The following is an 11,647-nucleotide window of genomic DNA, read 5'->3' as shown; positions in this document are numbered from 1 at the left end:
AGTGCTCGGGGTCCCGAAAACACCCCCGGGGACATTATTGTCAAAACTTCCAGAATTTCCTCATGATCTTACTAACTCCCAATTTATCACCAAATATTAATTCGCATTACCCAATAACCCGGTAATGCTCTAAATACCCCTTGACTTACTCCAAGTCAAGCTTAAATCCCGTTGTGACTTTCCCACTAGCTTACCTACTAGGATCGTCTTGTGCTGAGTAACCCTGGCATAACCAAACAATAACAAAGCACCACACCCATTTCACATATATGCCAAAAATGCCTAAAATTGCCAAAATATGGAAATCACCAAATTAATCACAAATGGGTTCACATGCATATTGAATACACCTAAACATGCATATTATCATTAAATAACGCAATAAAGCAATTATGACCCTCCCGGCCTCCTAATCATGGTCCTAAACCTTATTAGAAAATTTGGGGCATTAAAGTTTATTTTTAAATTCAATATTTTTAAATCATTTGATTTGAAAATAATTTTCTAAAATTATATTTTTGAAATAACTACCAATCACCTCGTAAAAGTTTCAAACTAACTAAATCAAATTTTAAATAATAAAAAATTAAAAATCTAATTAATAACAAATAATTTTTTTTAAGTTTTCTTTTCTTCTATAATATAAAATAAATATATCTTAAAATAAAAATTAAAAATAAATCTTAAAACAAAGTCTGTACCCTTCGTCCTCCTCCACTTAAATTAAAAGTTTTTTTTATTTAAGCCCTTCGTCATTTGTCATCCTCTTTAATTAAAAGATTTTTCTTTGTTTTAATATTTATTTAAAATTTTTATTCTAAAATAGATTTATTTTAGAGAAATTACCCAACATACTGTTTTTTATTATTTATTTTCTATTTTTACGTTATTTTTTCATTCTTGTCATTTTTATAATTTTTTTATGTAATAGTACGGCTTCCACTTTAATCATATACTAACTTTTAATAAAAAAAATGTTGTGCAAATCACATTAAAGGAATGAAATACCCTTCCCTGACCCTTAACACTAGTTTGGACGATTGTCGCTCAGCTCCGCAACGTCGACGTCCTCCGTGTCCTAGCCACTGTCGCTCACCTTCGTGCCCTAGCCATCGCCACTCAGCTCCGCAACGTCGACGCATCCGTGCCCTAGCCACCGCCGCTCACCTCTGTGTTCTAGCCACCGCCGCTCACCTCCGCAACATTGACGTCCTCTGCCTTGTTCTTTGTACTACTTTAGCTGGTTAAGAGCCTAGTTGATTTGTCTAATGTAAAATAATGGTTGATTTGTTTGTCAGACTAGTGTACAGGGGGAACAACTTCTTGCAAAGCTATCCATCTTGTAGTTATATAAGCATATTTATATATATGATTAACTAATGTGTAATAAATACTTTTCTTCCTTTCTTTGAGTGCTTTTTTAGAGTATGTTATGACTTTGTTCTAATTATGATATATAGATGGTACATTAGCTTGCCCAGATGATTGTTGTCTTTGTTAGACCCTCTCTAGGATGTGAAACCTCTCTGTTCTTCTAATTTCCACGGTCCACATTACGTATCTTTGTCTCTGATCAATGGTGTTTCTTCAGGATCTAGCAAATGCAGGGGCCACAAAGAGGCCAACTTGCTGTGTTTTGGTAATGACCAAGCCTGCCAAGGGAGAACTGAGCCCAAAGGAACTGGAAAAACTAATGTGAGTTATCCATATGAATTACGAATGCAACCACATGCAAATTAAAGCAACACATGGCTAGTCCAAGTGCAATCCACTGCAACTTCTAATGTGAGTTATCCAAATGAATTACGAATGTAACCACATGCAACCTAAAGTAACACATGACTAGTCCAAGTACAACCCACTGCAACTCCTAATGTGAATTATCCATATGAATTATGAATGCAACCCAAAGCAATACATGGCTCCAAGTGCAACCCACTGCAACTCCTAATGTGAGTTATCCATATGAATTACGAATGCAACCTAAAACAACACTTGGCTAGTCCAAGTGCAACCAACTGCAACTCACTGCAACTCCTAATGTGAGTTATCCATATGAATTACGAATGCAACCACATGCAACCTAAAGCAACACTTGGCTAGTCCAAGTGCAACCAACTGCAACTCACTGCAACTCCTAATGTGAGTTATCCATATGAATTACGAATGCAACCACATGCAACCTAAAGCAACACATAGCTAGTCCAACAACTAAAAAAAACTCATACAAATTTTAAGCAATGTAATATAAAACTAACACATAAAAAATCTTATTTGCAACTAAAGCAACATAAAATAATATTAGCTAATGTTTATTATTTTATATTTTTAATATTTTAGCTAACTAGATGAAATAATATTCAAGATATACTAAATTACAACAAAATGATGTTTGTATAAACTTAAGCTTATATTTGAATGCTAATGTCAAATAAATCTGGAATGATTCACGTAGTTGTAGTACACAGCACCAAAAACTATATGTGAATCATATAAATATATTATATATATAGACATGATGAGAAGATGTGATATGTATGTCATGAAGTTTCTTAATGAAGAGAAAGAGATGGTATTTACATGTATAGTATTTAATGAATGGTGACAGACTAATGAGATTCTTTGTGGTTTGACATTGTAGTTTTCTCTGATGAATTGTCCAATACAAACCATAATTTTAGAAAAAAAAACTTTAAGTTATATATTTATAAAATAAATCTTTAATTACCGAAATAAAATTATTTGATAAAAGTATTAATGAAAGTATCCCTTTATTTCATACTGTAAAAGAAAAAGTAATTAAACTTACATATTTGACATGACAGTGCCGAATTAATTAAATTTTTAATTTTTTAAGGATTTAATTAGTATTTTTTTTAAAAATTAATTTTTTTTAATTAAAATGATATTATTTGGTGGTGGTCAAAATTCAGAATCAAAATTGTTATTTTATATATGAGAGTGCTACATTAACATACAAAATGTCATATCATCAATCTGCTACTCACCTAGGACGAAATCTAACATAAGTCTTTTATTTAAGTAATATGCATAGTTTTCGAGAAATTTTTTTAACAAATCATATAGGGGTTAAAAATGCAACTTATTATTTTAAAAAACACAGATCCAAATTCAAACTCAAATTTAGGATGAAGAACTGAAAACAAAATAGCATACAGAATATTGCTGCAAACAAAAGAAAAAAAAAAGACAGTATTGTTTTTTTAGTGGAACTGACTCTCTCTCAGTAGACCGATTCCCAAAGCCAATCGTCGCTATGAAACATCTGTGAAAAAGGTAGGTCTTTTTATGCTACTGATGATGTTTTTTTTTTTTTTTTTTTTTTTTATTGGTAAGAGGTGAAAATTCAGTTTTATGGAGTTTGGATTTTGATTTGGGGCAAATTCAAAAGTCTTACCTTTGTTCCTTTTTTACTTTTTCCACCATTTCATCGTTCGATTGTCGTTCCAGCTCTATGATTCTTGGTTAACCAAACAATTACAGCATGTTTACTAGTACTTTTGGTAATCGATTTATCATCGCTTTCCAAAAAGGTTTTCTGTAATAATATATGGAATTGGTTTGCTATTCTATTGGTGCTTCTGTCATTTGCAAGTGGTTTCTATCAAATTAGTTGAAGTTGAAATCTTTATATTTGGGTTTTGTATGCTTTTGCTTTAGTTCTTCTACTTGCGGCTTAATTACTTTTTCTTTTGTTGGATTGTTATTTTCTCTATGCCGTTGATAACCTGTTTTTAGTGCTTAATTAGGTTTTCATACCCTCAACTCAAGCCAAATAGTGATTCATTTCTCTATTATTGACTTTTGTGGCGTTTAATGCTATGAACTTTCACGAATAGAAGGCCCAACTCGCTGAACACAAAATTGGAGAAAGCATAATGAGATTGGGGCAGGCATGGTTCGTGCTAGTAATACTTTTTCTGGTTTGGATTCCATCGAACGCGGTCTCTGGATCGTTGCATCCGACCACCGATGAGGCTTACGTCACACTCCTGTATGGTGATGAGTTTTTGTTGGGGGTCCGAGTCCTTGGGAAATCGATTAAGGATACTAGATCAAAGAAGGATATGGTGGTTCTAGTCTCTGATGGGGTTTCCGATTACGCCATGACCCTTCTCAAGGTATTTGAATTTGTGACTTTTTATTCTTTCTTTTATTAAAACGCATCAATTTAGGGAAGAAAGGCTAACTTTGATTTTCAATAATTTGTAAATAAAATTCATTTAAACCCAAGATGGGTAGCTCAAACTGAAGGTCTGAAGTTCGAGTCTAGCAATTGCTATGGTTTGTAGTCCCCAAATGTTGTCTGATGAAGCAGGATCCTACTAACAAAGTTCATTTGAGCAATATGTGACTGGTATTTTGGTTTTAAGCTGAACCCTTTTTGTGTATGTGTACAGGCTGATGGGTGGATAGTGAAGAAGATTAGTTTGTTGGAAAATCCAAATCAAGTAAGGCCAACGAGATTTTGGGGTGTCTACACAAAGTTAAAAATATTTAACATGACTGAATACAAGAAAGGCAAGTTTTCAGTTTCTTAAACGGAAGAAAATTTTAAAACTTATGTAGATGATAGAAAATAGACAAATAGTTTCACAATAATTTGAATAAATATTTTTCCTAAAATAATAATAACCGTTAATTTGATTGCAGTTGTATATCTTGACGCGGATACTATTGTGGTAAAAAGCATTGAGGACCTTTTCAAATGTGTGAAATTCTGTGCGAACTTGAAGCATTCTGAGAGATTGAACTCTGGTGTAATGGTAGTAGAACCATCACAAAAAGTTTTCGATGATATGATGAGCAAAGTGAACACTTTACAATCTTATACTGGAGGTACAGTAATTCCTTCTGTGATAATTGTTGACATTGCTATTGCCACTTGCCAGTATTTTTTTCTTTGCCAATTAAGACCATTTGTTTCTGGCGTGTATCTCTCCTTTTGAGTACTCTATTGCAATGTAATAGTAAGTCAAATCTTCGTGAGAAATTAGTATTCTGCTTGGTCCTATTGTAATCAATATTTCTATCTCTGTTCTCTTAACTTTTCTGTACATGACTTTTTTTCAGGAGATCAAGGGTTTTTGAATTCATATTACTCTGACTTTCCCAATGCTCATGTCTTCGATCCAAATTTGACACAAGAGGAATTGAAGTCTAGACCGATACCTAAAATGGAGCGGCTTTCAACTCTATATAATGCAGATGTGGGTCTTTACATGCTTGCGAACAAGGTATTCACTAAAAAAAATCTCACTAACTAGTTTGTAACTTGTATATGCCTCTCCTGTTAAGTTCTCTGATGTTTATGCATAATTCATGCAGTGGATGGTAAATGAAAGTGAACTTCGTGTTATTCACTACACTCTTGGTCCTCTTAAACCTTGGGACTGGTGGACATCTTGGCTTTTGAAACCTGTTGATGTTTGGCAGGTATTGCTTTTAACTTAAATTAACTCATATTGCTTTTTCTTTTGCCTTTATTCGTTTTGATGTGAGAAAATGTGCTTTGCATTTTGTTTGCATGCATGTGGTTCTACAAATTTGTGATATGTCTATGCATTGTTGTAACGGTGTTAGTGGGTTAGTAGTATGCAGTTATTTACAGCCAATTTTACTTCTTATTTTGCAGAATGTTAGGGAGCAACTTGCAGAAACACTTCCTGGAACTGGAGGAGGCAGTAATCCAAATGATAGTTTTCTCGTCAAAGTGTTGTTTATGCTACCATTTTTTGCTCTTGTCTTTTGTTACTATCGATCATTTCTTAAGGTAAAATCACATACAAGAAGGGTTAAGTCTGAATGTTCAACTAAATTAGATCTTCTCACCCTTTTTTTTTTGTGTGTGTAGACACGTGAGCATTTAAACTCATTATATAACCATATCAGGCAACTTTACTATAAGATCAGATCTTTTGGAACAATTTCTTATTCTAATGTTTCCACATCATCAACTACTAATCCAAATTACCAGGTTAGCATTCTTTAAAAATCTTGTATGGTGAACTTCAGATTTTAAACTATTTTGTAGAAATCTTGCTCCTTAAATCGATCTGTGATGGTGTGCAGGCTAAGATACCTGTTTATTTAGGTGGGATTTCTGTGGTCGTCTGTTTTATGGCCGCTCTAGTGGCCCTTGCACTTGCACTTGCAATCGTGCCACGACAAGTTATGCCATGGACTGGTCTGCTTTTGATGTATGAATGGACATTCGCAATCTTCTTTTTATCATTCGGAGGTTATCTCCATTTAATACACAGATGGGGATCGACAACAGCATTGCAAGCAGGATCCCTTTCCTCCCATTCTGATTCCCTCGATGACGATTTTGGAAAAGGTTTAACAACTTGTTTTAACATTATCAGTTGTGTTTCTGTAAAATGGAAGAGAAATTCTGTCATGATCATAGCTCGCTCAACTCCCCAACTATAACACTACTAATATGTGCATTATATATATAGGTCATCATCGTCTCACATCATCATGTGATTTTGCTAATTGGTATTATGGGCTTGTAATGGCCTTTTTGGCCATCATTGCCCCATCTTTGCCATGCTTTCTAGGAATTACTGCTCTATTTGCAAGGTAAATATGCTCGAAGTTTGCTAATTGTTGTTAAAGCCGATATCGTTCGAGTACTTTTGAGATTCATTTTTTGTTTGTGTTCTTCTTAAAACAGGTTAGCATTAATGGTAGCTGGGGGTTTAGTGTTAGCATCTTTCATGACATATGCCTCTGAACACCTTGCAATTAGGGCATTTTTTAGAGGTCTTGAAGATCGTGATGCTGCAAGAAGTAGTAGGACCTCTTCTTTTTGTTGATCAATGCTAAATTTTTGTTCCTTTATACTTCATTTTGGAAGTTTTTTTTTTTATTTGGTTGTGAAGTAGTGCAAATTTTTTGTCCTCGTACTCTCTTCATTCAGCTACTTGAAAAAGAAAGTTAATATTATATCAATTGGTAATCTGGAATGTAGGATTACAGTTGTGTATTTATTAATTTCTGTTATTAAAGAGAAAATGTCGAACCTCCTTGGTTGGGACAAAAACAAAAATACTCTGATGATAACCATGCATGTAAGTAAGGTCATAGGCAATCTAGTTGCAGAGTGATCAATTTGATTTGATGTATATACAATGGCATTTAAGCCAAAGAAGAACTAGAAAATTGAGGGTAAGCTTGGGATTATTGTTGATATCGTCAAATAATATCTTCATTAACTAAAATATACCTTTCCTAAAAATTCTTTAGGGTGAACAATCAACTTTTATAGAGCTAATAATAAATCATCAATGAAAGTGACAATCACTAAACAATATTTTTAGCACCAACCAAGTAATTTGAATAGATTATCATTCCCAATCATCATAGCATCAAGGTTTGATAATTGATATTGCTTGGAAGAATGGAGAAAATAATGGGTATTGTTCTATGTTGTCACTATCATAAAAGTAGAAACTTATGTTACTGGTGCTCAAGTTCTTGATCTATGGTAGCACAAGTTTCCAGGTGAAAATCATTTCTTCTAATATCTCTCTTCTCCAAATTGAGAAGATAAAAAGAAACCAGAAATTGAAAGCTTGAGCATCAATTTGCTGTGGACGAAAGAAAGTTTCAATTTCTCGAAAAAAAACAAAAAAACAGAGCAATTTTATTTTGTTCCAAACCCAACAACTAACTTGGTTCATCTCAACTTAACTACCTTTGTTATCCAATAAACACTCAACTAAGGTATTAATTAGAACCATTTCACATAAAAGTTGAAATTTTTAGGATTAATTACATAAAGCACTGTATGTTTAAAAAAAGTTTGAAATATACGGTGAATGCAAATAATTACAAATATACGGTGCTTTAAAAAAATACACGGAGATTAGTAAAAGGAAATAAAACAATAGTATAATTCATTAATGTATCAATTTGGTCTCTAATAGGTAATAAATAACTTTTTTTGATGTCAGAAGTATAATGAAATTTTATTTTTTCGTTTACTCATAAAAAAAAAAGAAACATCATTAATTGATGTAATTTAATTATGTTGATGTGATATAATAATATTCAATCATTTTCTTTTCAATTTTTGTATTTTTATTTATTTAAATGAATGTATTATTAATATTAAATAAATATTTATGCTATTAAATAAATATTTATGCTTGCATAAATTATAATATTTTTAATAAATATAATCTATTTCTTTACTAGTAGTTATATATCTTTTCTAATATTTGTTACTTATATTATATTATGTAATCTAACATTTTTGTATATATTAGTTACAAAATAAAATAGTATCTTTTGATAAGAAACTTAGTTTTATAATTTTTTTTTCAAACATGTACTAAATTCACAAGTTAATTTTATAAATTTTTGAAATAATCATGTTAAATAAATTTTATAAATATTTATGTAAATGTTAGTTACAAAAATAATTTTTTTGGTTGTGAAATTAGTTTCGTAAATTGTTGTTACAAAATGTAAAACTTGTTTAAAAAAATATTGTATTTCACCACTATATATATTCATTAAAGTGTTTTATAAATAATGAATATCTTAAATTTATATTTTTAAGTTGTATAATATAAACATGAATGTTCCTATAATTATTTGGTACAATATTGTAACAATATAGAAAAAATATAATATTTTTATGTATATTTTGGTTATGATTTATTAACTATAAAATATTTTCGTAAATGTTAGTAACAAAAATATATTTCTTAGTTATAAAACTAGATTTGTAAACTATTGTTACAAAAATAAAAAATTTAGTTACAAATTTGTTTGTAAGTTTTATCTACAAAAAAAATCTACAATTCTATAACGGATTTTGTAAACATTATTTACAAACACGTAACATATATTTACAAGTTTGTAACAGATATTTACTAGTTTATAAACGTTATTCACAAAACATTGTATTTTACAACTTTTATTTATGATTTTGCCAATCCGTATTTACAATTTTGCCATTCCGTGTTTTTATCCAAAAATTCCGTAATTTTGTAATGCACCGTATTTTTCAGATTTTTTTTAACTTTTAGTGCATTTTTGTAAATTTCCCAAATTTTTATACACAACCAAAAATATATACAGCCACACTGGTACAAGCCCTCAAAGTTAAATAATAAACACTAAAAAAAATGTAAACAAAAAGCATTAACATCTGAATTTTTAAACTATTTTTTTTTAGTATAACCATAGATCATTGCTCATATGCCCTAATCCCAAATTTTCTCTTTCGAAAAAAATAAGCAATACTAAAATGATAAATTTAAAAATAAATAGTCACAAAAGAGACGTTTATGCATATTTTCATGGAAGAGAATAGTTGCAAAATGCTTCTATCCAACAACAAATTAGCTTTCCAAGAGATAAAAAAAAATATAAATTTTTTATTAAAGTGGTACTGTTTGTATAGGATATGTTAGTATACAATCAAGCCTCATTTCAAATGGTGCAGCTTTTATTTCAAACTAATCGAAGGCTTAAAGAAAAGAGACGTACTGGTGCGGGTGATTCGTACGCCCGCACCAAAGAGTTATCGTAAATATATATATATATGGGTACTCTTAATAATTATTACTTATCGATGGTTACTTAATATTAATTATTGGATTAAGAAAAATAGTTCATATTTATAATTGTTAATTAAGATTTTAAAAAATAAATTTAGAATTTTTTAAACTTTTGGAATGGGTATCTAATGACATGACAGTCACATATTTATTAAATAAATAATAAAAAAAAACTTATTTAATATTGGTTCTTCATTTCTTCTTCATAATTGATTCATTCATTTTATCCATTCCATGAGAAAAAAAATATTTTGGAATTAATGAGAATAATTAATGTGACTATTATTTTTATAACTAATATTTATTACCTAATTAATCTAAAAAATTGAAATAATTGATTTTATATATTTTATTTATTTATGATATAATTATTCATGATTAATAACTATTGAAAAATCTTTCACATATATATATTAAAATTAATCATAGAAGCTTAATTGACCTAAAACATGTCTAATAATAATAATAAGTGAGAATTGGATTTTTATTTAAAAAAACAGTTTATATTTTGCATTTATATATTCTATTTTGTTTTAAAAATATTACAATATAATTAATACCATATTCTGCAATTGTTTATGATAATAAGACGTTGAAGAACACATGAATCATCTGTAGCTAATGATCAACCAATAACAATAATAAGAGAAGAAAATAAAAATAAAGTGATTTGATGTATTGTCTTTAATCCTATTCATTCAAAAAGTAGTCAAAAAATAACCCATCCCCTCCAAATACATAAATAATTAATTATTATTATCATTAAAAAAACAAAAACAAGTGTTGGACAAATAATAATGGACCACCTTAGCACCATCTCCAACTCCAAAGTGCCAATAATCATATAAATTTATTATTCATCAACAGCCAAGCTTGTACTGCTTATTCTTTCTACCTAAATAAACAATCATTTATAATTAGCCATAAAGTTTGGATTTTTTTGCTATATTTAAGTCCCTAATTTTCTTTTAAACAAGTCCATGATTTTTTGATATAGTAACATTTAAATCCCAAATTTTTTCTAAGTCAAAATTCCTAATCTTTTGATATAGTAGCATTTAAGTTCTTAATCAAAAATGAGAACGGGTGCACCAATATGTTAACATAAGAAAATTTTTGCTTAAACAAATATTAGACTTAAATTCTACTATATCAAAAGATTAAAGACTTTTGTCTTAAAAAATTAGGAACTTAAATGTTACTATAATAAAAAATAAAATTGTGTTTGGTTGTAAATAAAAAATAGAATGGTAATGACAATGGTTATAAGAATAGAATGAGAATAAGAACGGAATGGAATGGAATGAGATTTCCATTATTTTGTTTGGTAGATTGAATGGAATCGATGACTGAATAAAGTTTATTATGTTTGACAAATTATCATCGAATGGAATAGAATTGATATTAGTTTGACCAAATTACCCTCAATCATACAAATGATTATATATATATATATTACAAATTACCATTTTTCTTCTATGTTAATTTTTTTTCATATACTAAATTACTATTTTTATTCTAAATTAAATTTTTGACCAAATTACCATTACTAAAGAACAAAATAAACAACAAAATTGTGAAAAATAACTAGCAAGTGGGTAGTATCTTATGAACTTTATCATTAAATTTATATATATTTATATTGAACCTTTTGATGACTAACATGACTAAGGTACATAAAACAAGACAATATATGGACTTAATTATTTGAACACAATTAATTAAATAAAAGAAAACAAATCCGCTTTCACATTTCAACTAGCCAACCAAACATGTGAATGGGCCTACCTTTGAAAAACTAATTCCATTCATCGAATTAAATTTAACTAAGAGACTTTAGTCACTAATTACTCTCTATATCTCACTTAATTTAGAAAGAGAAAACAAAAATATTACAAAATAATCTTTTACAACCCCAAATCTGTTGATTGAAATATATCCAATAATTATTGTTGTACGGACATACACGTTGAACAAATTGATTGAATACTTTTTATATACATATATGAGTTATTTTTTAATATTTAACGCTAATATATATTTTT

At 29.5% G+C, this 11,647-nt stretch overlaps 1 protein-coding gene across 5 annotated transcripts; it reads left to right on the top strand.

Moving 5' to 3' along the window:
• The first annotated feature begins 3,134 nt into the window (after positions 1–3,134).
• On the top strand, positions 3,135–6,988 carry LOC133790654 (inositol phosphorylceramide glucuronosyltransferase 1). 5 transcript variants are annotated; one of them, XM_062228357.1, is made up of 11 exons: positions 3,135–3,297; positions 3,861–4,142; positions 4,422–4,542; positions 4,675–4,860; positions 5,095–5,258; positions 5,350–5,457; positions 5,657–5,794; positions 5,876–5,998; positions 6,094–6,361; positions 6,486–6,609; positions 6,704–6,988. In XM_062228357.1, exons 2-11 carry the CDS (start codon positions 3,900–3,902, stop codon positions 6,843–6,845), a joined length of 1,617 nt encoding a protein of 538 aa, XP_062084341.1. In that variant the 5' UTR covers positions 3,135–3,297; positions 3,861–3,899; the 3' UTR covers positions 6,846–6,988. The 5 variants fall into 5 exon arrangements, with proteins under 5 accessions (XP_062084341.1, XP_062084339.1, XP_062084340.1 ...); XM_062228355.1 differs by having other exon boundaries at positions 3,771–4,142; XM_062228356.1 differs by having other exon boundaries at positions 3,760–4,142.
• The last annotated feature ends 4,659 nt before the right edge of the window (positions 6,989–11,647 follow it).

Source organism: Humulus lupulus, chromosome 7 (genome assembly GCF_963169125.1).
Source record: "Humulus lupulus chromosome 7, drHumLupu1.1, whole genome shotgun sequence".
Lineage (NCBI taxonomy): Eukaryota > Viridiplantae > Streptophyta > Magnoliopsida > Rosales > Cannabaceae > Humulus > Humulus lupulus.
The sequence above is the reverse complement of the archived record's forward strand: the minus strand, read 5'-3'. Positions and strand labels throughout refer to the sequence as shown.